This window comes from Amblyomma americanum, chromosome 10 (genome assembly GCF_052857255.1).
Source record: "Amblyomma americanum isolate KBUSLIRL-KWMA chromosome 10, ASM5285725v1, whole genome shotgun sequence".
NCBI classification, from domain to species: Eukaryota; Metazoa; Arthropoda; class Arachnida; order Ixodida; family Ixodidae; genus Amblyomma; species Amblyomma americanum.
The window spans coordinates 49,709,627-49,737,139 of record NC_135506.1 but is presented as its reverse complement, the minus strand read 5'-3'; the positions used below and the strand labels follow the sequence as shown (position 1 = coordinate 49,737,139).

Here is a 27,513-nt window from a genome sequence, read left to right as displayed (position 1 = left end):
ATTTACACATACAATGTCTCCTGTTGCTGGACTCCCACAATGAACTTGTGTGCTTGAATACTTGCACACAACACATAAACACATACTACACAGCCTCCTAGAAGCACCAAAGGGCTCTTACCAATCAATATCCAGCTTACACTTCATGACATACTATACCACTACACACTCATACACACATTACTAAGTCACACACCACAGCACGCTCTTTAGGTGCCCCTCCAACACTCTTGAACCAACGACCCTTTGAGCTCAGTATTATTTCACAATTTCTCTTCTTTGCTTTTTTATCATCACGCTTAATGTAGTGATGTTTTTGCATTTTCAGAAGTTATGAAGTTTTTTGTATGAGTTATAGTTAGCGGTTGGACTTTTCGGCTTTTATTCTTTGAATATTCGGTGGCCTTTTTTCGGATTTAATTCCAGGACGCTACTTTTGGTTATTTTCGACGAATGAAACACTGACTTTTTTCGGTGACAATGTTGCAATTCTGTGTGGTCAAAAGTCATTTAAAGTCTAGCTCAGTATTTTTCATCCCAAAGAATCTATTTACCAGTAGTTAATGTGCAGATTATACGACTTCGAGCTGCACATTACAAAAAAAATTGCTACCCTCACAAAAAGAGTTACTCAAGTTAAATAAGGACAGTATTTTTTCTTCCCAAAGAATCTATTTACCAGTAGTTAACGTGCAGATTGTACAACTTGGAGCTGCACATTACAAAAAAAAAAATTGCTACCCTCACAAAAATAGTTACTCAAGTTAAATAAGGACAAACAGAAGTGGAAGTTTACTTCTACGAACTAGGTTGACATGTTATCGTTGGGTTGTCACGCAGCATTGCGCGCAAGGGCAGTGCATCACACAGCCTGTGTGTTGATGGCAGCAATGACACTGTCGCTCAATAAGCCATGGTAGCCGCATACTTTTTCATGACGTCTGTTCTTGTTTTCATGCATCTTACATGCATTTGGTTTACCTAATTAACTGACAAAATGCTCTAATCAGTTGGTGATAGTGAAGGAACAAAGCTTAGCTAGAAGAAGCTAAGAGATGATGCTTCCCGGTCTAAAGAGGCATGTAAGCTAATGGGCCAATAGCTGAAATCGCACAACTGCGCTGCTTATCCTACAATACAAACATCGCATCATGCCCCTGACTTCACTATTTGGTTAATTAGTTTCAACTTTAAGTGATCACAACTCTCATTCAGCTGCCAGCTAGCTATGCCTTGGAAGTTAAAGATACTGACCTTGTTCGTCTTAAACCGAATTTCAAGAAGTGAATTCAACGTTCCTTTATGGGTTTTTTTTTTCATGCGAATGCATTATATGGTTATGTCTCGTCAGCAAAAAAGTGTCCTCAATTTTTGTCTGCACGATTATGTCGTTCTGTGGAGATTAATGTGCAAAAGTTTAAGTGTGTTAGGTAGTGTGTGAGTAAATCTTAAAGTGAGAAAAGTTTGCTTGATGAATTATTATTAGATAAGTAAAAAATTAATAAATAAAATAAATGCTGTGCTTGAAGCAGGTTTTGTGTGATTGATTCAAGAAAAAATGACACATGCGTGAGAAGGCTTACTTAGTACAAAAAGAATAAAGAAAAATAAAACAAAATAAAATAAATAAATGGTTCCTGACTCTATGTGTCTTAGTCCGCAAAACTCCAGTCCTGGCCTCAAACAACAAAGAGCTTCCGCTACAATTATCATAGATATTTTCTTTGACGATTTCCTGCTTAAAGATCCTGTGTGTTCCCAGTGCCGATTTTTGAGCATCCCTCTTTTTCACAGAGCTTTCTCTGTTTCTTTAACCTTTTTCTTAACCGATAATTGCTAATTTGCGCCGTGACTGCTGTCTAGATATTTGCTTGTCAATTTTCTAGTTCGCTTTCTCCATTTCTTGTCCACATTCTTTTTATACAGGTATCTGAAAACTTTCCTAGCCCACTGCTTTCCCGCCATTTTTTTTAATCGCTCTTCAAATGCTACCTTACTGCTAGCTTCTCTGCTCCCGAATGACGTTGATCCCATATCACCCTGTACCCCCTGATTTGGTGTATTGCCATGTGCTCCCGAGGCTAGCCTCCCTACACCGCATTGTTTGATTTCTGACATTGCTTGAACATCTGGTCTCATGCAAAGGACCGCATTACCTATAGTCAGGCTAGGAACCATCACCCTTTTCCAGATCCCTCTTACCACTTCATGCCTATTGTAATTCCACAGTGCCCTATTTTTCATGACAGCTGCATTCCTACTAGCTTTATTCATTACATATTTTTCATGCTCTCAGATACTCAGCACTGTTTTTTATCCACACCCCAAGATACCTGTACTAATCCATTATTTCTAGTGTGAACTCCTGTGTTCTATGCTCGCCGCCCTCATCATTAAATATCATGACTGCAGGTTTTTTCTTGCTAAACTTGAAACCTAATCTATCTCTCTCTGTACCACATATGTCTATCAACTTCTGCAAATCTTCCTTGTTGCCAGCCATTAGCACTATATCATCGGCGTATATTAGTCCCTGTAATGACTGTTTAATCCATTCCGCTTGCTTCAAAAAAGAAAAGTCGAATCCTAGTCCGCTCCTCTTTAGCTTGGTCCCAACCCTTGCAGGTACATGAACGACAAAAGAGACAGAGGACATCCTTGCCTAAGCCCCCGCTGTATCTCTTCAGGTCCCGATACACTTTTTCTCCATTTTATAAGCACTCTGTTACCTTTATATATATCTTTCGAAAGATTAATTACTCCGTCTTCCACATCAAATGTGCCCAGTATGTCCCACAAATACTCTTGAATAACGTTGTCGTTGGCTCCCCTAATATCTAGAAATGCTAGCCATAGGGGCCTGTGTGCCTTTTCAGCAATCTCTATACACTGCGTCAGTGAAAATAGATTGTCCTCCAACCTCCTTTGTTTTCCGGAACCCATTTTGTAGTTCCCCTGGCACCCCCTTGTTTTCCACTCAAGCCTGCAATCTGTCCTTTATATTGTGCATCGCCACCCTGTATACCACAGATGTCACTGTTATGGGACGGTAGTTACCTCAGCTTTGTCCCTTTCTCTTATATATCATGTTCATTCTACATAATCGCCATCACTATCACTATCATTTTATTCACTCCCTGTATTAATGTTTGCTTGGATTTTGCTCTTTATAAACATGATCGGAATACCATCTGGTCCTGTTTATAGGCAACTAGGAACCTTCTTCGTCCTTTCCCCACTCTCTTTGCTCAAGTGAAGCTACTGCAGTAACCGGTGTATCCTCGTTCGATAAATTATGTGCAACATTCCTTTCTTTAAATTTTTCTGTCATCCTTGTTCCTATGTGTTTTATCGCTTCATCCCCTTCTAGTTGAATACCCTGATATATAACAATAAGCCTTTGCTCTAGCCTAGTCTTATTACTCATTGCATTGAGATGTTTCCAGAATTTTTGAGCTGCTTTTCTATCCTTTTTATTTACTTTTGACATCCATTGGGTAGCCTTTCTTCTAATTTTCTCATTAATCAAATAGGATGCTTCCCATCTACACTTTATAAAGGTGTCACATTTTCTGTCCACTTCAACTTCTGGTTCCCCCCTCTTCTTGGAATATCTGTGTTCCCCGGACGCTTCCTGACGTTTCTCTATCGCCCTCTTGACCTCCTCATCCCACCAACTGTTGGGTTTGCGTCTTTTCCCATTCAGCTTTACTTGCACCTTAGCTAGCTCTAGTTCCAGTAATCGAGTTAGTTTGGTATAAGTTCATTCTGTTTCATCATCCTCATAAAAAACTTTCTCAATTTGTTTGGCTGCTGCTTTTGATTGCTTTTCTGAGTAAAAATTCTCCTCTGATTGTTCATCTCGCTTCAGTCCTACATTGGTTTCTCTTCTGAAACACAACTTGATACGCGTGTGGTCACTACCTAGACTTCTGGAACCATATTCATCTATGCTCATTACCCCTAATCTATTATACATCCTCTGTGACATTAGTGCATAATCTATGGTCGAGTGCAGACTCCCTGCCTCCCATGTTATTAGCCCTTCACACTTCTCAATACTGTTGCATACAACTAAATCATGCCTGTCACACATGTCCTGTAGCATGCTTCCTGTCGAATCTGTGTAACCATCCAGGTCTTCTATGTGTACATTCATGTCGCTTAATATAATTATCTCGCTTTGTCCCCCCAGCTCAACAATGTCGCGTGCAAAACATTCTAACATTTTCCTGTTTTCCTCTTTGGCATTAGCTCCTGTCCACAGGTATACAAAGCCAAGGAGTGCTTGCTTCCCTGCCACTTTTCTTTTTAGCCATAAATGTTCCTTGCATCCCAGCTTAACCCTTTGAAAATTCATACTTTTATGAATGGATGCTCCAATTCCACCCCCCTTTCTGCTGCCCTCTGTTCTATTGCAATATTCCCATGTGTAGTCGGGGTTACAGGGTGGTTGCTCCATGTCTCTAAGATGTGTTTCCACTAAACCATATACCATTATTTCTTCTTGCCTTAACTGTTCTTCTATTTCCTCCCATTTCAGTCTATTCCTGCCACCTTGCATGCTAATGAAACCTATATCTGAATTAACTTGGCCCTGGTGCTTGCGTCTATTTCTTCCCCTATCGTTCCATCGTCCCTTTGATCTTGGTTCTTCCTTCTCTACACTGGTTCCCTCAGAGCTCTGGGTCCCCCCAAATAAGCTGTTTCCTGGCAACCTATTCTACTACCCACCCTCATGCCAGTGCCGTCATTGTAGTGAATGCCATGCTGTGCAAAAGGGTGGGGCCTGACCTCATACACTTCCCTGTTAACTTCCATTACCCCGTATCTTAGTAGTCGACTCATTAACCTAATTACACAGTTAGCCTCAGCGACCCTTCTTTCCGTTTCGCCAGCCTGCCTCTGGGCCTCTGGGGTTGTGCATATGGTCACATGCACACTCTCAGAGGCCTTTCTAAGCCTATGCATCCCCACTTCTAACTGCTTCTCAAGATTTTGGCTCCTCCCCTTCAGCACATCATTGAGAGCAGGATCGATAATGACAAGGTGTTCACCATCCATGTTCTCCCCCACCACCTCCTGGGCTTTGGCCATTGCATCTACCATGCACTTCCCTGACTGGGCCTCTACCTGCACCCGCCTGTCCACTTTCACTGTCGTTAAAACGCCTCCCTCAACCCTCGCTACGTTCGAGCCCCCGACTACCAGAATCCTCCTGCGCTGTAACCGTTCGCCTGCTAACTGCGACTGTTGTCCTCCTGATCGCACTAGCTGTCTCTCCCACCGCTGTATGCTACTGTCACGAGTCTCTGTGCCCGTTTTTACCTCTCTCTCGTGCCCACTCAAAGCCCGCTGTGTTACAGCACTGTAGGATCGACGAGCCTGGTCCCCTACCTGACACTGCTCCGAACCGGGGTGCTCTGAACTGGACTGGAGAGGCGGCGACGCCACCGTTCGAGTCCGGCGGCGATTACGCATGCGCAGATCTCCCTGAGGGCGCCAGATGGCGCCACGTTCCCGTGATCGGTTTAGTGACCGGTACGCGTGTTTCCGTTTGCTAGCTGCTGAAGACAAGCTCAATGTTTCCCACGCCAACGCGCGTGCGGAGCAGCTGTTGCCATGACAACTATGTACATGTCATCGTTGCCTACGTCAACGCGCATGCGGAGCAGCTGTTGCCATGGCACGTGTGGAAAATAGACGCGACGCCGGTAATTGCAAATGGCGGCACCCTCCCGCCTTTGGGTTTTCGTGCTTTTCGATGACAGCAATGATGTCTGCCGCTTGCGGTGACTATCAGAGTGCCGTTCAGACAAGCCCAATTCAAGATGAGTATTTTGTTCGCTTTCATTGTTTTCATGGATCACGCAGGTAATTTATTTGAACACCAATGAGGCGGGGAAGCAACGATTTCTGCCATATGGATAGTATGGGAGAAGCTTAATGCAGGTGAGTAATTTATCTGGGACATGGATGGAAAAACTTTATTTTCGTCAGAGAGCATGTGTGGACGATTCCGTGTCAGATGGCCATCAACCCATGGCTGACGGCGACCTGGGTGGCCCACTCCACGGCCCTGGTCTGGACGACCGGGTCTGAGCTGGCCAACACGGCCTCCCACTGCTCGAGGGAAGGACCACGCATAATGTCCGCCGGTGGCGGTGCTATGCTACAGCTCCATAATATGTGGTCATAGGTTGCCAATTCGTGACACCATTTGCACTCCGGCTGAATGTCCGTGTAGATTTTGCTCAATACGTATGGGTTGAAGAAACATCTAGTCTGCAATCGTCTCCAGACGCATTCCTGCGCCTTCACCAATTGCTTGTCCGGGGGTGGGTAAATCCTCCGCTCAAGTCTGAAATGATTAGTAATGTCATGAAAGGATACCAGCCCATCTCTCGTGGACCTTCCCGGGACGTCCAGCTCACCTACTCGGCTGACGAAACCTCGAGCATTCATGTGAGCCGTCCCGTTCCCAGGGTTCCCAGAGTGTGCAGGTACCCAGACAATTTCCGTCTCCGTAATCCCTCGCTCCGTGGCCCGATTCAGCAACCGCGCCGCTGTGACAGATATTCTGCCCCTCGCCAAATTTCGGATGGCTGTTTTTGAATCGCTGAAGATCAGGTCAGCATTACTACTAGTCATAGCTAGTGCTATCGCCGCTTCCTCAGCAGTTTCTGGCACAACTGTGCTGTCACTGGGACATCGCAGTTGTTGCCTTTTCTTTTCATTACGGTAAAGATGCAGGAAAATAAAACCACATTCCTTTTATATTGGAAGTGTAACAGTTTACCCTCACATTTATTTTTCCACTTGCTCAACATTGTATAGGAGTTGTTATAGTTGAGGAACTCGCACCTGAATGAACAGCATTTTGCACCACGGTGACTGCATGAATACATGGCGTAAATAGTGCCGTCTGAACAAGCTTAACTCAAGGCATGTGTAAATTATAATTTTGTGGGCCACATCATGTGGATGTATCCGTTTTTTTTTTCTTTTTAGTGCGTAAGAGACTGCATAAATACATGGCGTAAAAGAGTGCCGTTTGAGCAAGCTTAATTCAATGTGTCTGCTAATTACGATTTTGTGGGCCGCACCATGTGGAGATATCCTTTTTTTTAGTGCATTCTCTCACCTATGTCTCAAAATCGTCATTCATACTGTTAATAAATGTATGGCTGAAATTAGGCAAACATATTGTTTTATGAGGGGAGATTTTGTATCAGAAAATTGTGTATTTATTTTTCTGTGTCCCACATTTAGTCTCCTTCAAGGTAATGCCCATTTGATCCAATACTCTAATCTGAAATGTGTTTTTCACTTTTTTGAGGCAGTCCAGAATTTCTTGTGAGAAGTGGGGTCTTTCAATGGCTGCGCCCTTCTTCCACGACCACAGAACAGTTTACCCTGTGGACTTTCTTCTCAGAGGGGAACAGAAAGAAGTCTTGAAGGACAAGGTACTGTGAATGGTACTGCTAAATATTCTAGGCAGTGCTGTTTTTGGTTAGAAATTTGCCACAACTTGGGCTATTTTCATCTTGTTCAATCATGGAAATGTTTTAGAACCTCCTGGTATTTTCTGGCTTTTTTTGGATATGCTGAAGTTTGTCCGGCAAATGCTAATTATGGCTGAGAAATTTGAATTTAAAAGTTTCCCTGCCCCATGAGCCAAACTCATGGTATCCGAACTGAGAAGGTCGGGTTACCACCGTTTTGAAGTGAATGGCAGTGTAACATAGTCTTCACAATCCATGCCCAAATTTGGTGCCTAAGCATGCAGTTTACTTGCAAAATCAGCTGGTGATGACACCTATAATTCACCTTTTGGTGTTTTCTATCTTATGAAAGCTCAGTTTTTAGTGACAGCAGTTCCTTTGACATTATAGACTATCATAGTCTGTCAAAAAGCAGGTCAACTTTAATCCATCTGTGTTCTTTTAAGTTTTGTTTCATTTGTGGGGTTTAACGTCCCAAAGTGACTTAAGCTATGAAGGGGGTTGTAATAGAGGGCTCCAGATAATTTTGACTACCTGGGGTTCCTTTATGTGTACTGACATCACACAGTATATGGGTCGCTAGCATTTTGCCTCCATCAAAATGCGACTGCCGCGGCCAAGATCGAACCCACGTCTTTCAGGTCAGCAGCCGAGCACCATAACCAGTGAGCCACTGCGGCAGCTTCCCCTATAGACCTCCTGCATGTTTGTAAACAAACGAGGCAGCGCTGCAGTCGCTAGCGAGCTCGTGGTAGGCAAAAGGTCGGGGAGTGGCGTCGCGGATAGGTTTTGAGCACGGGTTTTCAAGGCTTGTAGGCGCGTTTCCAGTTTCTGCGAATCATAGCAATGGTCGATGCTTCAAACTTAGTAATTTGTTGAAGTACACGAGCTCGCGTTGCCCACGTGCGGCCTATAAAGAGAAATAGTTTGCCACTGTATTGTATATATGGTTAGTAGTAAACATGTAGAAAGCGTTCCTGCCGTTTATTTATGCGCTAGGCATTGAATAAAACAAGTTTTGACACTCTGCACTAGCCGGAATGATTTTACTTCGGGACAATAGTGAGGGGAAGTGCTGGCCTTGTTTCGTCGGAGCAGACATGCGCTCATCGTCTGCTGACATACGTACATGTCGCGCTGTGCGAAAAGTGGGGACAGCGTCGTGTCCCTCATCTCCTGTCTCGCTTAGCGCTGTTTTTAGCCGCATGACCACGCACCAGCCAGGCCGACTTGTCCTCTTGTTAAGCTGGTCGATTTGGTGAAAGTTTTTGATTTCTAGGATTATTTTCTTTCCTAGCCCTGACGTCTAGTTTCGTGACGAAAAATTATAGCAAAATATTGAGTACAAATTTATAAATTACGCTTTTTAGAAGTGTGGTCGTCAAAAATTGTGAGGTGATTTCTTTGATTTCAGTGCCGCATTTCTTTGACCAAAGCGAAAGCGAAGATGCCATAAACGAGGGAATAAACTTTAAGGTTCGTTTTGTGACCTCTCACATTTTCTGCGACTGGATCGCTCACCTTCATAATTCGCATGAAAATCAAATGATTCCATTTGTCGCAAACTATTCCTGAGACGTTGAGGAGCGTAATAAATCTCTCGATTTTTTTCCCTACACGTGCAGTACTGTGTTAGTTATTTCTTGTAAGAAACGTTTTCATGTAACTATGCATGCATAAGTACTGATCATATAGGAAAAGAACTAATCCCGTCATCGTGCAGAACAGGGCTTTATGTACATGCTGGCATAAAAAACTGCGCACTATCTACTCAATTATTTGAGACCTTGGGGGGACTTGACGACGGTTTTAATTATAATTACCCAGAACTGCACCAGGTATAGCTATAAATAAAAGGAATTTCTGAAACTAGCGTAGGAATTTCATATTTGCACCAAGTTTAGTAAAATATCGCATGCATGAATAACGAAAACACTTTTCATTGCCGTGTCCCCTCTCAATCTCGCCACGTGTCTGTTAGTAGCACGCCTGCGGCTGCTTCTTTCCAAACAAGGTTCGCGATCATGTACTACCTCATGAAACATGACACATGCATGATGCAATGAAAAAGCATATGGCGTTTAGCACACTTAAGGTACGCTATTCTAAGCACACCAACGCGACTGCACAAGATTGACACAACTTACCACACTTCTTACTACTCGAATGAAATAATTACGTCGTCATATCAAGAAACAGTTTGAAGTAAATATTAAATGTCATAAAACGTGCCATTAAAACATGGTGTGCTATTAACAAAAAAACGCATTCCTTGGGGGCGGAGTGAACCTGTCGGCGCCCCGTGCACTCCGACTCAAGGTGATAAGTACGTGTGCAGCTGCATATGTCTTTTTTTTTTCCTTGAGCAATTTTCAGCCTACTATCCTGAAGTTCAGGTGAATGAACGCAGTAACTTGCATGCTATTAAGTGCATTGAGTGGCAGTGCCTATCGACTCCCAGACTTCGCGCTTTACTACCGTGGCCCAATGCCTGTTAGCCAGTTTCCGAATGCGGAATTTATGCGCGAGAAACCTATCGAGGCTAATTTAATAATTTTTTATGCTGCTACGCGGATCCAGCAGTGACGCAGCTGGTCAATACATGCTGCTTCTGCAGTGCACAGTCTTGAAGCAGCCGCCGGTAGCTGCGGCAGCTGCGGTAGGCACGGGCAAGCGGAACCTGTTTTGCCTACCATGCGAAAGTCGCTGCTAACATCAGCGCCACCGCATCTTCGTGACGTCGCGGGGTGAAGGAGGTCCATAAGGTCAGCTGGTTGCCCAGTGATAACTGATGCTTATGCTGTGTGTAGTTATGCAGCATTCATTTCGGGGCTGAAATTTTTCAGAGCACTTTAAAATTACTTTCGAAAGTGCACTTTCTCCTTAAATAATTTACAGTTAACATGAAGTTCACGATTGCTATGCACTGAGAGAGCAATAAAAGCTGCTCATAACTGTGCGTTGTACAAAGATTGCTTTCAGATATCGTGTCTAGAGCTGTGTAAGTGAGGTTGTATAATGACTAATTGTAAGCTGGTCCATCTAAAAACAGATCTTTCATATGTGCAATTTCATATTCCAGAGAGCTGTAAGCATGGCTCAGAATAATTAAGAAAGGACACCACAATAGCATTATAGAAACAATAAAAGCTGACAGCAAAAATAATGAAAGTACAGATTTTAGACAAAACTGCCAACCGTAAAATCAAAACCGAAACTCTGCAAAGAATGCACTCGGGAGGCGACTTCACTAATTTTTTTTTGTTGTCATCGAAGCATATTTACCTACAACTGCACCAACTTGAGTCTTATTTTGAAGCGTGAAAATGTTATTCCTAAAACTGGCACCATTTTTTCCTGTCCGAGTCGCAACAGCGCCTGCGTCACGGCAGCGGCAGATCTGCCAGGCATAAGAAATATTTCAAGCAGAAATTTACAAGCTACCTATAGGTCTAGATACTCTTTCTTGAATCAAATGCTCTATCCTAACCGAAACAAGATTGGTTTCGGTTCTTTAGCGTGCACATCCATCAGACGCCTCCATCGAAATGAGACAGCCGCTGCGGGACCGAACCCGCGTCTTTCGGGTCAGCAGCCGAGCACAATAACCACAGCAGCAGCTGAACGGAGGTGCTAGCATTCATGGAGGTACATGGAAGATATGGCGAAGCTATTAATTGTGCAGTCTCAACCCCGTTTCTCGAGGCGTCATATCACGCTTCACAAGGACGGGTAAAGAATGCAGGCTAAGATAAGCCGCGTTTACAAGAATACAGCAGTGCCGCACCGTATATTTCGCAGACGCGACACACCACTATTCATATATGTACTATCGGGGAGAAAAGTTTACGGGACGAGAGTTCTTGGAAAAACGTTTACTGCAGCTCTACCTCGCTAGTCAGTCACCAGATAGTGTATGAAGTATACTAAAGAGTGCTTGGCTAAGGTGGCCTTGCTTGGCCATTGCCTGGGCCCTTGGCAAGTTTCAACTTTATCATAATGGCCGTCCTTTTGACGTAGTCACTAACCACTATGCCCTATGTTCCCTTTCTTCGCTAAAAGATCCCTATCCAGTCGCCTGGCTCAATGGGTTCTCCGTCTCCAAGAATATAACATATGCGTCGTATATCAGTTGGGCCGCAAGCACCATGATGCTGATGCCTTGTCCCACTCCCCGCTACCGGCCGAGCTTGCCAGCCTCTGCCCTCGAATCCGCTGCGCCTTCGCTCACCACCTCCGACGTGCCTTCTGAGCAGCGTAAAGATCAATGGATTGCCTCTCTTCTTGACTTTCTCTCTGCCCCATCTATGGCTCCAGCGTACCGCACGTGAAAAATTTGTAAATTGTAGGGTTTAATATCCCAAAACAACCCGCCGGCTACAAGGGTCGCCTTAGTGGAAGGCACCGGACTAATTTAAAGCACGTAAAGAAGACTGAAGAGACATACACTTAACTCAATGTGACCATGCTGCCTCGAGAACTTTTGCATAGGCTGTCAGAAGCAAAAGGCCAAGGGCTATCCCGAACTATTTCCTGTGTGGTGTCTTACGGTGTCAGAAGCTTCAAACCATTTAGGTAAAAAGAGCTAATTATCGACACCTCAGAGCGAGACTAACACCGTTCTTGCTTCAGGTTGTTGATCAATTCGACCTCGTGCACCATGGCATCTGCTAGGCATCCTGGTTAGCTTAAATGTAGAGTGACTGCCCAGGCAGGCTGCGGTCCCTGGTTTTATCCCCAGACTAAGACGAATTTTCCTTTAGCTGCAAAGCTTCTGATAAAGCTGTCTAGCTTTGCTCTGCAACTGTATAACTGCGATCAAGTAGAAACTCATGAGTAATTGCTGCCTAATTGAAATGCACTTTGCCTCTAGTGTTTCCCTTAAACACTTTGGACTACATTGTGAATGTGCATTCTAAGAGCAGGCGTATGCACTAGAAAGTGCCCCGTCAGTGCGATTAAGAGTGTGTTCGGTCGTCTGAATGATTAAGGAGTCTACACATAGACGGCTCTAGAGGTTCTTTTCTGTTTCTAAAATGTGCGCATTGCTTCAATCTATATCATGCTGCTTGCTTTCAGAGTGTTCGACGAGTGCATTTGACGAAGCTTTCTTGTTTGCAACATCATGCTGGTGTTGTTTCAACCTTAACAAAGATTCCACTTTCACCCTTACGCATGGTTGCAATCTCTGCACGGTATAGTGTACACTACGCCCGGAAATTTTTCTTTCGGCAGGCAGTATTTTACTTTGACGAGGGCTTGCCACAACTTTTTCGCCGGCACGTGTGACATCTCAGCGTCATAAGATCGCAAGATGCGTGCCAAGGCTTCGTTGATCCCGGGCACGTATGGCACAGGTGCACATTTTTTGGCGGCTGGGCCGCTGTCAGATCGTGGGGGTTGCAACAGTTTGCGTTCCACAGCGTTAACGAAAGGCAACGGGTAGCCACATTCGGAGAAGTCCTTGCGAACACTTCGATGGTCGGCCTTCACGTCTTCTGGCTCTGTGCAGATCCAGTCTGCCTGAAGAAAAAGCGAGGCAACCACTGATCTCTTGTGAGAGGCTGGGTGAAGGGAGTGAAAGAAGATAGCAGCCAGTATGAGTGCTCTCCCTGTACACTTTGGATGAGAGCACGGAATGGCTTTGTTTCACTAAGACATCCAAAAATGGAAGCTGTTCATTCTCTTCTTTTTCGACTGTGAACTGGACAGCTCTTTCGATGCTGTTAAGATGTGCTGTAAAATCAATTAAAGCATCCTTGTTGATAAAAGCAAATCAATCATCAACGTACCACACAAAAATCTTTGGCTGTGGGCTGAATGAATCTAGTGTGCGGCTTTCCAGCCATTGCATTGTTAGGTTTGCAGCGGTAACAGAAACTGAAGCACCCATGGCTGTGTCATGAACCTGTTTGTAAAACACCTGGTCGAAAGTAAACTATGTGCTACTCGGGCAGAAACGCAGGAGTCGCCTGAGATCTGGCGCATCAATTGGCGACCTGCCAGGCGAAGTAGCATCAGATTCCAGGGCCGCCGCACAAACCTCGACTGCTAAGTCAATTGGAACACTCGTGAAGAGCGACTTGACATCAAGAGAGACCATCATGTCACAGTCGTCAAGGCGCACGTTTCGAACTTCTTCTATAAAGTCAGAAGAATGAGGCACATTGGTGGGGGTTCTTCCAATGAGCGGAGCCAGTATGCGGTGCAGGAAGGCAGAGAGCTTGTAGAGGGGTGAATGGGTAAAATCTTCTATAGGCCTCATTGGAACATCTGTTTTGTGTGCCTTAGCAAGGACATAGAATGCCGGTGCTGAGCCATTGTGACATAGTAGCGCTAAGTAGAGGGACTTATGTTGGGGTGGTACTACGTAAAAACACGTCCGATAGAAGCTTTTGCAACTGTGTCTATCTTTGCCATCGGATCCTTCTTGAGACACGTAAGTGCTCTGGTCATTCAGCAGGGCCAGCATTTTGGTTTTGTGGTTGACCTTGTCGAGAAGAACAGTGGCATTTCCTTTGTCAGCTGGTAGAATGACCATATCGGCATTAGCCTGGAGTACTTGATGGTGTTGCACTGAACTGAAGAGAGTGTCGAGGAGGCCTGAAGCAGTTGCAGCCTTGAAAGAGCGCCGAGTACGCGAGTACGTGCTTCTTCGCGGCGGGAAGGTTCCACCTTGCTGATCGCGTTCTCCACCGCGCATACAATATTTTCTTTGGTCTGGAGCCAGTGCAACATTGAAGTTTAGGCCCAGGTTGAGTACAGACATTCTAGCAGGATCAGGCTTATAAGAGGACAGGTTGTGGACTGTTGACAAAGTGATGTTGGTGCGTGCAGGCCTATCCTCATGTGTGAGCCTGTTGAGTTTGTTTTCGTGGGACTGTTCTGCTCTGGCAGCAGATAATTTAGCCTGAAAATTGGCGTGCAGCTGCACGCTTGGGAATATTGCTGACTACTGGTGCTCTAGCTGGCACCGTGCAAAGAAAGCTTTGTTTTCTAGTTTCCTAATCTTTTGTTCGCAATCCAAACATCTTGCCTGTAGTTTAAGTCGTTCAGCCTTGGCGACAATGCTGTAGCCGAAACTTATTGCAACAGGCGTGTTGAGGCGGGGGGCCGAGGAATGAGGCCAAGAGTCTTGCATGTCGTGTTGAAGTTCAAGTGCCCTTTGAATCACTCGAGTGGTCACTGAAGTAAATTGACAGATTTCGGCGATTGCTCTTTGATGAAGTCTAGGGTTGATTAAGTTGATGAAGTCGAGGGTTAGACGGAAACCCATCTGGTTCGGGGTGTACATGAAGAAGGCAGAATACCGACCAAAATAAAATGACCTCTTAAATGACGTTTCGGCTCCACACGGAAGCCTTGTTCACAAACAGGTACAGACGTGAAAGGCTGGCTATTTAAGCTTGAAAATGTGCCCTAGGCAGTGGGCGTATGCACTAGGAAGTGCGCCGTCAGTGCGATTAAGAGTGTGTTTGGTTGTCTGAATCATTAAGGATTCTAGATATAGACAACTCTGGAGATTATTTTCTGTTTTCAAAATGCACGCGTTGCTCAATCTATATGATGCTGCTTGCTTTGAGAATTTTCGGCAAGTGCATTTGACAAAGCTTTCTTGTTTGCAACATCATACTGGTGTTGTTTCAACCTTTCAACGAAGTTTCCACTTTCACCCACATACACATGGTTTTACAGTCTCTGCACGGTATACTCTACACTACGCCCGGATTTTTTTTTTTTTTTAGTGCAGACAACAGCTTTATACCTGGCTTGAAAAGTGATGATATTCTAGAGTTTCACTTTTATTCATTATTCTCAGTAATCACTGTCTGCAACTCTCTACTAACAATCATCTAATCATCTAGTACAGAATCATTCCATAAAAGGTTGAAAAAGTCTGTACTTTTTAATTATCCTCATTTGCCATGCCAATGAACCCTGCATTTATTGTGTATGCCTTTTATTGCTTGAGTGCTTTTGTATAGTATTGTTTTTTTTTGCCGTGTTCCTTAATGGGTTTGTAAAATTGAGTATGCTTAATCAAATTTTTTGTTGTGATTTTTAATTCCTGCTACACCTGTTTTCCAATATGTAGTTGCTATCTACCATATGTTTAATATGCATCATATATACAATAGCAGGAGGTCCCCCAACAGTTTCTACTCGGGGCCTCCTCTACTAATTTATTTACCTCATACCTGCACTAGTTTTTGAATAAACAATAATATATGTCAGACAAAACTTTGCAGTGGTTATTCATCATCTGCATACCATCTTGCTCACATGCAGTTAGATTTACACCGCCTGCTAAGCTAGACCGCATGCCAGAGGTCAGATTTTGAGTTAACAGGATTGGTATATTATTCCAAGACGTTAATCAGGCCGAGGTATTTGGTCCTGATGATATTCCTCCAGTGTAATTCACAAATTGTGTATGATTCACCAACTTTGCTAAAAGCTTTGCAAACTGTTCACACACCTTTACAAGAAAGTGTGTGTGGGTTCGTGGTGTGGAGGTCGTGGGTTCGGATCCCACCGGCGGCATGGTTGTTTTTTCTGCTGCTTTATAAGTAATTTTCTTTAAACCGATTGATTGGCACTACAAATGAAAAAAAAGAATAAAAACTTTCCCCTACGCCCCTTGGTTTCGGTGACTGGTGGCTTCCTTGTTTGTCAAACGAGCCCCTCATTTCCTTTACCGTGTGTGTATATATATATATATATATATATATATATATATATATATATATATATATATATATATATATATATAGAGAGAGAGAGAGAGAGAGATGAAAAGCCAACAGTCACCGAAACTATGGTGCACAGGGGAATGTTTCTATTGTTCTCTTTTATTTTTTAATGCTTCGATTAATCTGCTGCTTAAAGAAAATTAATTTATACTGGTAGCGCTCATCTGGACACCCGCGCACCAAGGGTTGAGGGGAAACGAGAAAGCGCACGCACTGGCCCGAGGATTAGCTACTTTCCGGGATCCCAGTGGCGTCTTGTGCACAACCCCGTCCCCCTCGCGCGATGAGGAGCTCCTACAGTTCGATGACAATCTTAACACGAATCAGGAAATCCTAAACCATTACAAATTAGGCCGAGCGGTACTTCCAAAAGCAAGTAAGCAGCTAACCAAAAACGAAGAGGTTGTGTGGCGCAAGCTCCAAACCGGAGTATTCCCCAACCCTCAGCTTTATAGCAAGTGGCACCCTGAGATTTTCAGCCCCAGGTGCAAACGTTGCGACGGCATAGCGGACATGATCCATATGGTATGGACATGTCCGAGCTTTGGACAACTTGACCGAACAGATGAGTCCTGGGAGGCACTGTTCTTGTAAACCAGCGCAACGGCTCGAAGCCAAACAGAAAGGGACAAAACACAGCGCTGAACTAACAACAGAATAGATTTATTCAGGGCACCATGCAGTGGTTAAATACTCGCTGGTATCACAGATTAACAGAAAAACAAGACAAAATAAGAAAAAATATATCGTTTCACAGCCTATCATTGTGATTGTGCGAAAGCTTTGCTGAAACACGTAATCTATGACAATAGGTATCCGTGTTCTTTTTCCGAGATAGCAACAGAAGGGGTGCTTATGCATTGCGTACCTATCCTCATGATTTCTGATGCCTCAATTATCTCCCTGGTGAGCTGGTCTTTGCTTTTTGCTATAATTTTACTCCTCTTGAACATTGGGCGGCATGAGCAATCACGACAGTGAATCCCGATATGGCGGACGGCATTCTTCACATTATTGTGTTCCTTAATTCTTTCATTTAAACACCGACCAGTTTTGGCCAACGTACGACCGACCACAAGACAGAGGAATTGAATATACTGCTTCACAACGAGGACGAAACTAAACAACGTGAAGTCATCCGTCTCGCCCTTGCCGCTGCTGAGATCCAAGAGATCCCGGTCGACGGCTGAGGGGGAGGACATGGCTGGGACCGAGCGGCGCCTCGCATACCCATCAACCTTTTGACGGGTGCTAATAAATGTTATTTCTCTCTCTCTCTCTCTCTATGAGGCAGCAGAAAAAACAAGTTGAGCACCGGACGCGGTATTCAGAAGTCGTGGGTTCGGATCCCACTGGCGGCATGGTTGTTTTTTCTGCTGCTTTATAAATTAAATTTCTTTAAGCAACATATTAATCACAGCATTGAAAAAAATTAGAGAACAATAGAAACATTCCCCTGTCCACCATGGTTTCGGTGACTGTTGGCTTCCTTCATATCTTTGCCAAACGAGCCCCTCACATATATATATATATATATATATATATATATATATATATATATATATATATATATATATATATATATATATATATATATATATCACATTGCTGCTCGCAACCGGATTAGGGCGAAAAATTTGCCGCGCGTTCATAGCCGCCCCTACCCCGCTGACGTCATGTGGACAATCTGGGCGAGCCCTCTGATTGGCTCATTTGGCCTGCCCAGTTGTGATTGGGCACGGCGCAGTGTAGTGCGGACCTGATTTCTGGCGCGCGAGCACTGCAACCAGTAATCTCGTGGCTTGCATGACCTTGATGTTGACCTTGGCCAACCAGCAGAAATACTTCCTGCACCGGGTTGCGAACCCGTGGCGGCGCTAACAGATCAGCTTCGCTGGCCACTGCACGAGAGCAACGTACGCTATCGCAGCAGCCGATCACGCCCCGTGTTAAACTGCAACACTCTCTTGCGCTGTGCACTGCACATCGTCGTCGCCATCAACATCCGTCAGTACGCAAACGCTTTCGCCCGTTTTACTCTGTTTAACTACTTAGAACCCGAACTTTTTATATTTGTTTTGTTCCTTGTCGGCACGCACGAGTTAGGGGGAGACGGGTTAGAAGGAGCGTCATTTTTAACCGTCGATATCTTCGCTGCGTTTTTATGGAGGAAAAACGCTAAGGCGACCCTGTGCTGTGCGATGTCAGTGCACGTTAAAGATCCCCAGGTGGTCGAAATTATTCCTGAGCCCTCCACTACGGCACCTATTTATTCCTTTCTTCTTTCACTCCCTCCTTTATCCCTTCCCTTACGGCGCGGTTCAGGTGTCCAACGATATATGAGACATACTGCGGCATTTCGTTTCCCCAAAAACCAATTATTATTATTTATTATCTTCGATGCAGTTTTGGCAGAACACCGATCGATCGTGCGCTGCTCTTAACCCCAGTAAACACCATTACAGGGTGCCTTTAACTGAAAACAGGTTTTGTAAGCTACACCCCACGCCGGCACATTGTTCCCTCGCTGATGGGTAAGACATCTACACATCTGTTCACTTTGAGACAGCGATCGCGGAGTCATTTTCAGTCTTACGTGAGAATTTTAAAACTTTGGCGGGAAAATAAATAAAAAATTTCGAGCATTTTCGTGTCGCCATTTTTTTTTCTTACTAGAGTGCGCTTTGCCTTCCCTTAGAACCGCGTAGCCTAAAGCGTCACTCGGGACGCCGCAGCGCACTTCCCGTTAGTGCACTTGTGCGCTTGACTGGGGTATAAGTGTCCTCCAATTGTTTCCGCTGTAGGCTGCGTTTGGATTCTGAGCAACGCCGTAAATGTGAGGTGGGGAGGGGGGATGGTCCTGGTTAGTCGCGAGTTTTCTTATTTTTTTTTGGAACTGGGTAGGTTCTTGAAACCTAATTTGCGCGTTCCGCCCCCATCGTTGTTTGGCCGCTCCAAGCGAGGGTGCTGAAATGGATATGTAGCGAAATATGGGTCTGCTTTCCTTTATCAAGCCACGAGCTCTTTTAGAATGCATGAGGTTGGTTGGGTAACTTTGCCAATTCTACGTGGGTTTCCTGTGCTTTTTGTGTTTAGTTTCTTCGCTCTAGTGTCACTATTATGACTGGCGGAATGTAGAGTGCAGCGTCCAGGAGCTGGCCAGTGCTCCTGTGGCTCACTGCTTCATCCGTGCTTTTCACACTCCTCACGGTGTTCAGACAAGCCCGTGTCTTCATCGTGCGTAGTCCGTGCGGGGCGGGGAGCGGGGCCGCGCTTTAAAGGATCGGAGCATTTGCAGAGGCGTGTGGGCACAGAAGCGACAGACGCACCGAGTTCATACATGTAACGGAGCCGTTGGTGTGTCTGTCTGCAATGTGCAGGATTCCAGCCGGCAGCGCAGGACCTCGTGGGCACTGCGCTCGAAGGAAATGCGTCGACCGAGGATGGGGCGCCAACAGGGGCAGAGCCCTCGCGAGCCGCCGGAGATTGCCGCGGCGACAGTGCGATTTCTGACGCTGTGGCAGTTCGTGGTGACGGTGCAGACGGCGGTGACATTGGAGGAGTTGTAGACACTGGAGGTGGTGGCGGCACCGGAGTTGGTGATTACCCCGGAGTTGGTGACGACCCCGGAGTTGGTGACGACCCCGGAGTTGGCGACGACCCCGGAGTTGGCTACTTTCCAGGATTTGGCTACTTTCCCGGAGTTGGCTACTTTCCCGGAGTTGTGTACATTCCCGGAGTTGCCTACTTTCCCGGAGCTGGCTACTTTCCCGGAGCTGGCTACTTTCCCGGAGTTGGCTACTTTCCCGGAGTTGGCTACTTTCTCGGAGTTGGCTACTTTCCCGGAGCTGGCGACTATCCTATTGTTGACGACTATTCCAGTGTTGACGACAGTCCCGGTGTTGACGACTACGCCGGAGTTGGCGACTACCCCGGAGTTGGGGACAACCTCGGAGTTGTGGATTACTCCGGAGTTGGCGACTACCCCAGTGTTGGCGACTACCCCAGTGTTGGCGACTACCCCTGGGTTGGCGACCACCCCTGGGTTGGCGACCACCCCAGAGTTGACGACTATGTTAGCGTTGTTGACTATGTTAGCATTGTTGACCATATTAGCGTTGCTGACTATGTTCGACCTTGTTAGCGTCTGCTTTAGTTACGCATGCATGCAAAAACGACCGAAGGTCATTTTCGGAAACATGTCACCCTAAGATTTGATAGTTATGAATGGTATGAGAATTTTGCGCGTGCCACAAGAAAGGCCGCGTTGAACGCTTTCTTATGGCAAGGGTTACACGGGTTCACCCGCAAGGTTTAGGGAGTTAGGTACCTCTTCGTCTCCCCCATGATTCACCCGATGTGCGCGGCATGCAGAGAGCCCGAGAGGCAGGGACAAAAGCAGCTGAACGTAGCAAGAACAGCTGACTGCCAACGTACGTGGCGCCACCTTACACTGCAGCCACCAATCGTTAAATGCATGCCTGCATCGTCTTTGGTCACCGATAAATTGTAAACTAAGTTTAGCCTATAGGCTATAGGCTCGATACCGTCTTGTCAACGGGGAAGTGTTTGTCGAAGTATGGTCTCACGGTGAGACTGACAGCAAGCTCACTGACTTTCTTTTCAATCACCGTGAAAACGTTCGCTAAGCCCAACCCAGTGTAGCTATGTCAACACTTGCACAATCAACATAGGTCCGCCAGCCGATGAAAATTGATATAGAGAGATCATGCACTCTAGCAGGTTTGCGCGCATCTTCTGAGATAGGTGCCTTAACTTTCCATTAGCAAGATATTTTCGGTTGGCATCCGTTCGAACTTAGCTGCTCGGCTAAGCAGACGGAGTTTGCGCTGCACTGTTATCGCTGCAAATTTTGATTACCAGAGGACGCTATAATGTGACAGAGTCCAATTTTTATTCCTTCAAAGCAGGGTTTGTAACTTTGCAGTGCGAGACTGCATTAAACTAACGGTGTAATGCAAGTTAATGGATTTGTGCTCAGGAAGCAGGGACCGTGCTGAAGCCGCCGCTCTGCGACAAACAACGGCACATGTCATTAGTGTTTACTCCATTAGTGTTTACGTTCCAGCCATTCACTTCGTTAAACACAGTTACTCTTTTGTTGGCACCGCTGTGCCGACGCCACAACCTCGAGTAAAAGCCCTATTTCTCCTGACTGTCGTACCATCGCTGTTGTAAATAAACCTATGTTTATAGTTGCTGAATCTACGCCTCTGCCTCGTTTATTCAATTACGTTATCAACTACAGACCCTCGGTAAAGCAGTCTCCGGAAGAAAAAACGCTGGTGAGTCTGTGTAGAGTTAAACATTTCAGCATTTTCATTTATAGGAGCGGCTTGTCCACCGAGCTCTGAAAACAGCACAACTGTGATATTTTCAATAGAAGAGCCTGTCTCAAATCTGACTTCGTGCATAACAATCGAAATAACGGCTGCAAAAGCCTGAATGGGATTTACTAGCAGCGCCTGGCATATGGGACCCCATGACCCCCCCCCCCCCCCCCCCCCATGCATTTGGTCTGCGAAGGACAGAGAGGACATGGGAGATCTCGACCAGCTTAGACGAAAGATAGATGCGCAGCCCACTGCGATTAACATGCACCCTGAATTTCATAGGAAAAGAAGCAAGGCTAGGGCGAACGCCATCGGGAGACCATATGGGGTGCGATGAGAGAAGCAATTTACGTGGACGCGGCAGGACCGGTCAACGGAATATCAACGATAGCATGCACGGATGTGGAAGAAAAAATTAGTTAATGGGGCATGAATTCGATGCCAGCTAGGAATCGCCCAGGCTGAGGAAATGGCAATTGCTTTGGCGATGGTTTCCAGGAATGTCTCGTATGTAATTACGAACTCCCAGAATGCATGTCGTCACTATACCAGAGGAAGGATTGGTAAACACGCAAACAGAATGCTCAGAACTGAGGAAGATAGGCTAAATCCACAGTCGTATGTACGTACTCCAAACAACTCTGCGTATGTTGGAAACAAAGGCGCTCACGCCGCAGCTCGCGTGCTATCACCCCGGGTCCCCCAACATTCGCAGGAACATAAGTATTCTTAACCACTGTGAAGCTATACGGATTTACTCCAACATTTGAGATTAAAAAGTAAGGCATACGCCGAGCTACACAAAAATGTAAACGGGGAGCAACGGGTCATACTAAGGAAATGGCAATCGAATACTTACAACCTCTGTCCCTAAAGTTTCGAGACTGAGTCCATTAAAAAAATGCCCTTAACATGGAAATCATTTATTTGTACAGCACCCTTTCGAAATAGTCTCCCTTGCAGTCTATGCACAGCTTCCAACGCTTCTTGAGGTCTTCGAAACAGTTGGAGAACGCTTGTTTTTGCAGGGCTGTCAGTTCCTTTGTGGCGTCTATAATGGCCTCCACGCTCCCATCCAGCGACCTTTTAGGGCTCTCTTCAGACGAGGAAACAGCAAAAAATCGCATGGGGAGAGATCAGGCGAGTTTGGCGGATGGGGAAGTACAGTAATGCTGTGCTTGGCGAGAAATTTTGTCACGCTGAGAGCAGTGTGCGGCCTTGCATTATCGTGGAGAAGGCTCCATTCTCCATATGCCCATAAGTCAGGGCGACAGCGTCGCAGTGCATCACGTATGAGTTGGAGGACGCGGATACAAAACTCCTGATTCACCGTCTGCCCTTGTGGGACGAACTCGTGGTATATGACACCTCTGGCATCGAAAAAAAAATGAGCATCGTCTTTGTTTTGGTCTTCTGTCGCCGCATCTTTCTCGGCGCCGGAGAGCTTTTGGACCGCCTTTCGGATCTCTGCTCCTTTGTTTGAGGATTGTATTCAAAACACCATGATTCGGCTTCAGCAACGAAGTTGACGAATGCAGCATTGCAGCAGTTGCTCTGCCTCGGAGAGCAAATCAGCGCTCACTGTTGCCCGCGTGTTCTGCTGGTCCTGTGTGAGGGAGTGCGGCGCAAGTCGGGCATTCAGCATCCCTTTCCCCAAGTTATCACGCAAAATTTGGTGAGATGTCTCTCTAATGTCGAGAGCATCAGATGGCATGCGGAGTGCAATGGTGCGGTCTCGCTGCATGATTTCCCTGATCCGAGCCACGTTGTTTTCATTCCATGAGGTTGAAGGGCGCCCTTGCCTTGTCTTGTGTCCGTAAGCGTCACGAAGGAGCTCATACGTCCGTGTGGCTGTCTTGCCAAGTTTCACACAGAATTTTATGTTTAGAGGCTGTTCGAGGTGGACGTCCATCTCTCTACATTCACTCACAGTAGAATGCGCAGACGACTAGTGACAACGTATTTTTTTTTTCGTGTAGAGGCATCTAGTGGTTGCCACAGAAATTAACATAAATTGCTCAGGTTAGCCTTAAAAAATTGCGCTACGCATACTCACCACAATTTGTTTCGGGGGATCATTTCTAGAGAAGAAAATAAATGTCTCGAAAGTTTACGGACAAAGGTTGTAGATAAATCCCGTCAAGTTCAGCTAGATGTTTCTAAATTCTTACGATCCGCACTGCGCCTTCTGCAGAGAAGTGGATAGCTTATACAATGGTATAAGTTATCCACTTCATCGCGTGCCCCAAACCATAGAACCACGGTATAGGCGCATGTCAGAGAGAGAGAAACCCTTTAATAGAAAAGCAGAGAATTTATCCGACGTGTAAAAATCGCTGGCATGCTACTCTGCATATGCGCATCCCAGAAAAACACTGCTATACCATGACTCAATAACCAACAACTGAGAACTGGGAGGCGGCACTGTCCAGCTCACATTCGGAGGACCAGCTTTGGCTAGTCAACCGGGCAAGAGCGGCGGTGAAACCCAATGGCTCCTGGAAAGTTTAAAATTTAAAACTTTTTTTTGGGGGGGGGGGGGGGGGGAAGAAATGACACGGCATCTGGAAAGAGGGCCCACCCAAACTTTCTATCGATTAAACGTCTCTTTCTCTCTCTCTTTATCTCACTCTCCCTAAATGAAAAAAAATTAGATGCGGTTTAACTACTGTTGAACCTGGTTAGAGAGCGAAAGCTGTGGTGTGTGGGGCAAGTAGACGCGGCTTGGCGTCTATAACACAGAGTGCGTTCTCTGCACTAGATAGGCAGTGCGCCCACCCTGCCACCCGGACAAGTGGCAGTTAAATTGATGGTTGCTCGCGAGAGGTTGGTCACCCAATGAACGCTGCGGCGTATATATTCCTCCATACTAACGTCACAACTTTTTTAAATTGGTTTTTGGGGAAAGGAAATAGCGCAGTATATGTCTTATGTATTGTTGGACACCTGAACCACGCCGTAAGAGAAGAGATAAAGGAGGGAGTGAAAGAAAGGAAGAAAGAGGTGTCGTAATGGTGGGCTCCGGAATAATTTCGACCACCTGGGGATCTTTAACGTGCACTGACATCGCACAGCACACGGGCGCCTTTGCGTTTCGCCTCCATCGAAACGCTGCCGCCGTGGTCAGGTTCGAACCCGGGTACAACTGCAGTTTCCATAGAGCGGCATCACCGGATTGTCACGTGACTGTTCTACAGCCCTCTGCCGGCGAATAAAAAGGTTAAATGGTGCGACATCATGGTGAACCACACATGCTAAGGCCCATAGTCACACTTGACCTCTGGCAACCGGCAACGCACGGCGAAATCAGGATTACCTATACCCCGTTTCAAACATTATGTGCAACGCTGTCAAAGAAGCTAGCGCTCTTTTTTGCGCTGCCTGCACCAGCGACCAAAAAGTAATGCGTTATTTCTGGTTAGCGAAACATACTAATGCTTTGCCTGTAGGATTACCACATGACATTTGTCATGACCTTGATTAAATGCACTCTTATTGCTGACAACACGCTGTCGCTTCCTCGTGCCATAGACCACTCGGGCACAGAACAAGCGCCGCGGAGTAACACGCCTCGCTGTATTTTCCCATGCGGACCATTACCGTTCCTTTCACAGCGTAGCACTTGATGTATGAAAGGGAGTATAGCGTAGTGAAGCTTTCGCTTCAAAATGCTATACATGCCTGAAAGGAGCCCATTTCCGCTCTGGCGTGTGCACTACTTGCATGAACTTTACTAGCACGTCGTCAGGAATACGGCAAGCTGCGAAATAAATTTTCATCGACTGTGTGGAAAGCCGCGGTCGGATAGGACATTTCAGTTCTAAGTGCACATTGTATACGTCACACTTTGTGTGGAGCGCTTGAGCGGTGCCCTCCCCTACGCAAAAATCTACACCTCCTCGTAACGTCTAGCTGTTAAAGGCTACGTTTTCGTGGAAGTAGAACCACACAAACCTGCAAGAAAGGTGGGGGCAAACGATGGACCATTTGCAAAAATCTGTAAGTCAGCTTCCCCCAAAGCTTGTTTTCCAACCTGAACGTCTCGTTCCCCGACGACACTCTCTCATTCTTTGTGGAAACGAAGACTCTTTGGAAAAAGAAGATTCTTTGACTTCGTGAAACCAATTTCCCCCTTCTGGGCAAACCCAGGAATGTCGCCAGTTTACTCCGAAACGGCCGCGAGAAAGCCATCGAAAAAGTGCAATGGTACAGTATAGAAAGGGGAATCGCAGTCAACCTTTTGTAGCACTGCAGTACAGGCTAGGCAGGAAATTGAAGGAAAGCGGCCTTTGTTCCTGTGTCAGCAGTAGTAAGCTACCTCATACTAAACTTTCTAAGAATTCAACACCATCACTACAACTTCCTCCCCCCATCCCTCCTCACACACACACACACACACACACACACACACACACACACACACACACACACACACACACACACACACACACACACACACACACACACACACACCATACACCCCAAGCCAGAACAAGGAACAACCCACTCCCCAGAGCACTGTGACAAAGGACAGGTCTCCCTCCTTTCCCTACCTACACTCTGCTGCAGGCAGAGTGCCACCATCCAAATTTTTTGTTCGCTCCAAGAATGTGGGTGTGTCGTCTGGGTATGAGGCCTCCTGTCTGGAAAACAAGCCTTGCATAGAAGACACGTTTCCGCAAATGGTCAATACCTAGGACTGCTTTCCAATTCCACTTTTGACTGCGTGGTGTCAACCTGGACAACTTTATTGTTACCATTTGTAAATAGTGTATATACGACCACTCCCTACGTCCTTCCTTGCTGTCCCCTCACCTCTTTCATTTTTCTTCTTCATACGGCCTGCTTTCCTTTATTTCCGCTGCCCCAGCTCAGGTGCCGCTGCTAAAGTGATGGCAGATGCCGGGGTTAGCAAAACTGTTAACTTCCTTTTTATTATTTTTTATCAATTAACACTTACTGCTACTGCATGGTGCAGACTGCTCGGGCGCTCTACACGAGGGTGGCGCAGACAGTACATTGCACGTGATGCGTGCTTTCTAAATATGCATATTATTTCTGATTGGCACACAGAATAAATCGTGCCTTTTACTGGTTTCATTGTCAATTTAACTAGTTTAACGTGACATTTAATGAGTACGGATTTAACAAACTTGTTCATACGCCCACTTTCCTCCTGGTTACCAAAGCAGATTGCAGTTTAATGGCGGCCGCGATTTAAAAACGATCTTCAGAAGAAAGCTTGTTATTCTTTTCAGCTGATAGATCTTGTCAAATCTCAGTGGTGAAATCACTGCGTGTTTAAAATTGGCGCGCATTTTAGTTCTCGTTTTACGGCCTCCACTTGCTTGAAATTTTCTTTTCTTGCTTGCAGCGCTCTCGAATCCAAAAATTTACTTCTGTACATCACATCACGGTAATAAGATTGTCTAAAACAGCACAAATATCGTGCACGTGAAGAAAAGAAATTGCATTGTTCTCTTATGCACACCGATGTGTTTTGCTCTAATAGGGCTGGTAACGACCCACCCCGACGAATGAAAAAAAAAGCCATGGCACAAATCCTAATCTCTTCAAGTGAAGGCAAGGATTGAGTGAACGAGGGGCTGATTAGGATAAATACGAAAGAAACGAACCGTATTTGAAATGAAGAAAAGCATTGGGAAGGTTTTTTTATTGTATGTCTCGTGCGCTGCTCTCATAATGGTGCAACAGCGGTGGCTCCAATTTCGAAGCAATTAATAAAAAACTTTGACGACCCGCATCGGAAAAATGTGAAAGCATTAAAGGGGCTTTGAAGGGGGCTCTAATAAAGTTGCGGCATGCCTGGGATATTGAAGCACGCCGCTTCACGAATAGTGTCCAGCATGGTTTCTTTAACTGCGCGTTGTAGAAGCTAAG

General features: G+C 45.7%; 3 protein-coding genes across 3 annotated transcripts in view; 1 reads left to right on the top strand and 2 right to left on the bottom strand.

Annotated features, from left to right (window-relative positions):
* LOC144108764 (uncharacterized) overlaps nt 1-21,483 on the top strand; it is a 31,646-nt gene extending 10,163 nt beyond the window's left edge. The window contains exon 2 of the mRNA XM_077641932.1: nt 19,639-21,483. Within this exon, the coding sequence (XP_077498058.1) occupies nt 19,639-20,402 (764 nt within the window). The 3' untranslated portion in view covers nt 20,403-21,483. The remainder of the gene's footprint in view (nt 1-19,638) is intronic.
* The window catches only part of LOC144107669 (major facilitator superfamily domain-containing protein 4A-like), a 422,352-nt gene that overhangs the window by 293,556 nt on the left and 101,283 nt on the right, over nt 1-27,513 (bottom strand). The window lies entirely within an intron of this gene.
* On the bottom strand, nt 4,663-5,481 carry LOC144107239 (uncharacterized). Its single transcript, XM_077640237.1, has one exon. The coding sequence runs from the start codon at nt 5,479-5,481 to the stop codon at nt 4,663-4,665; it is 819 nt and encodes a 272-aa protein (XP_077496363.1).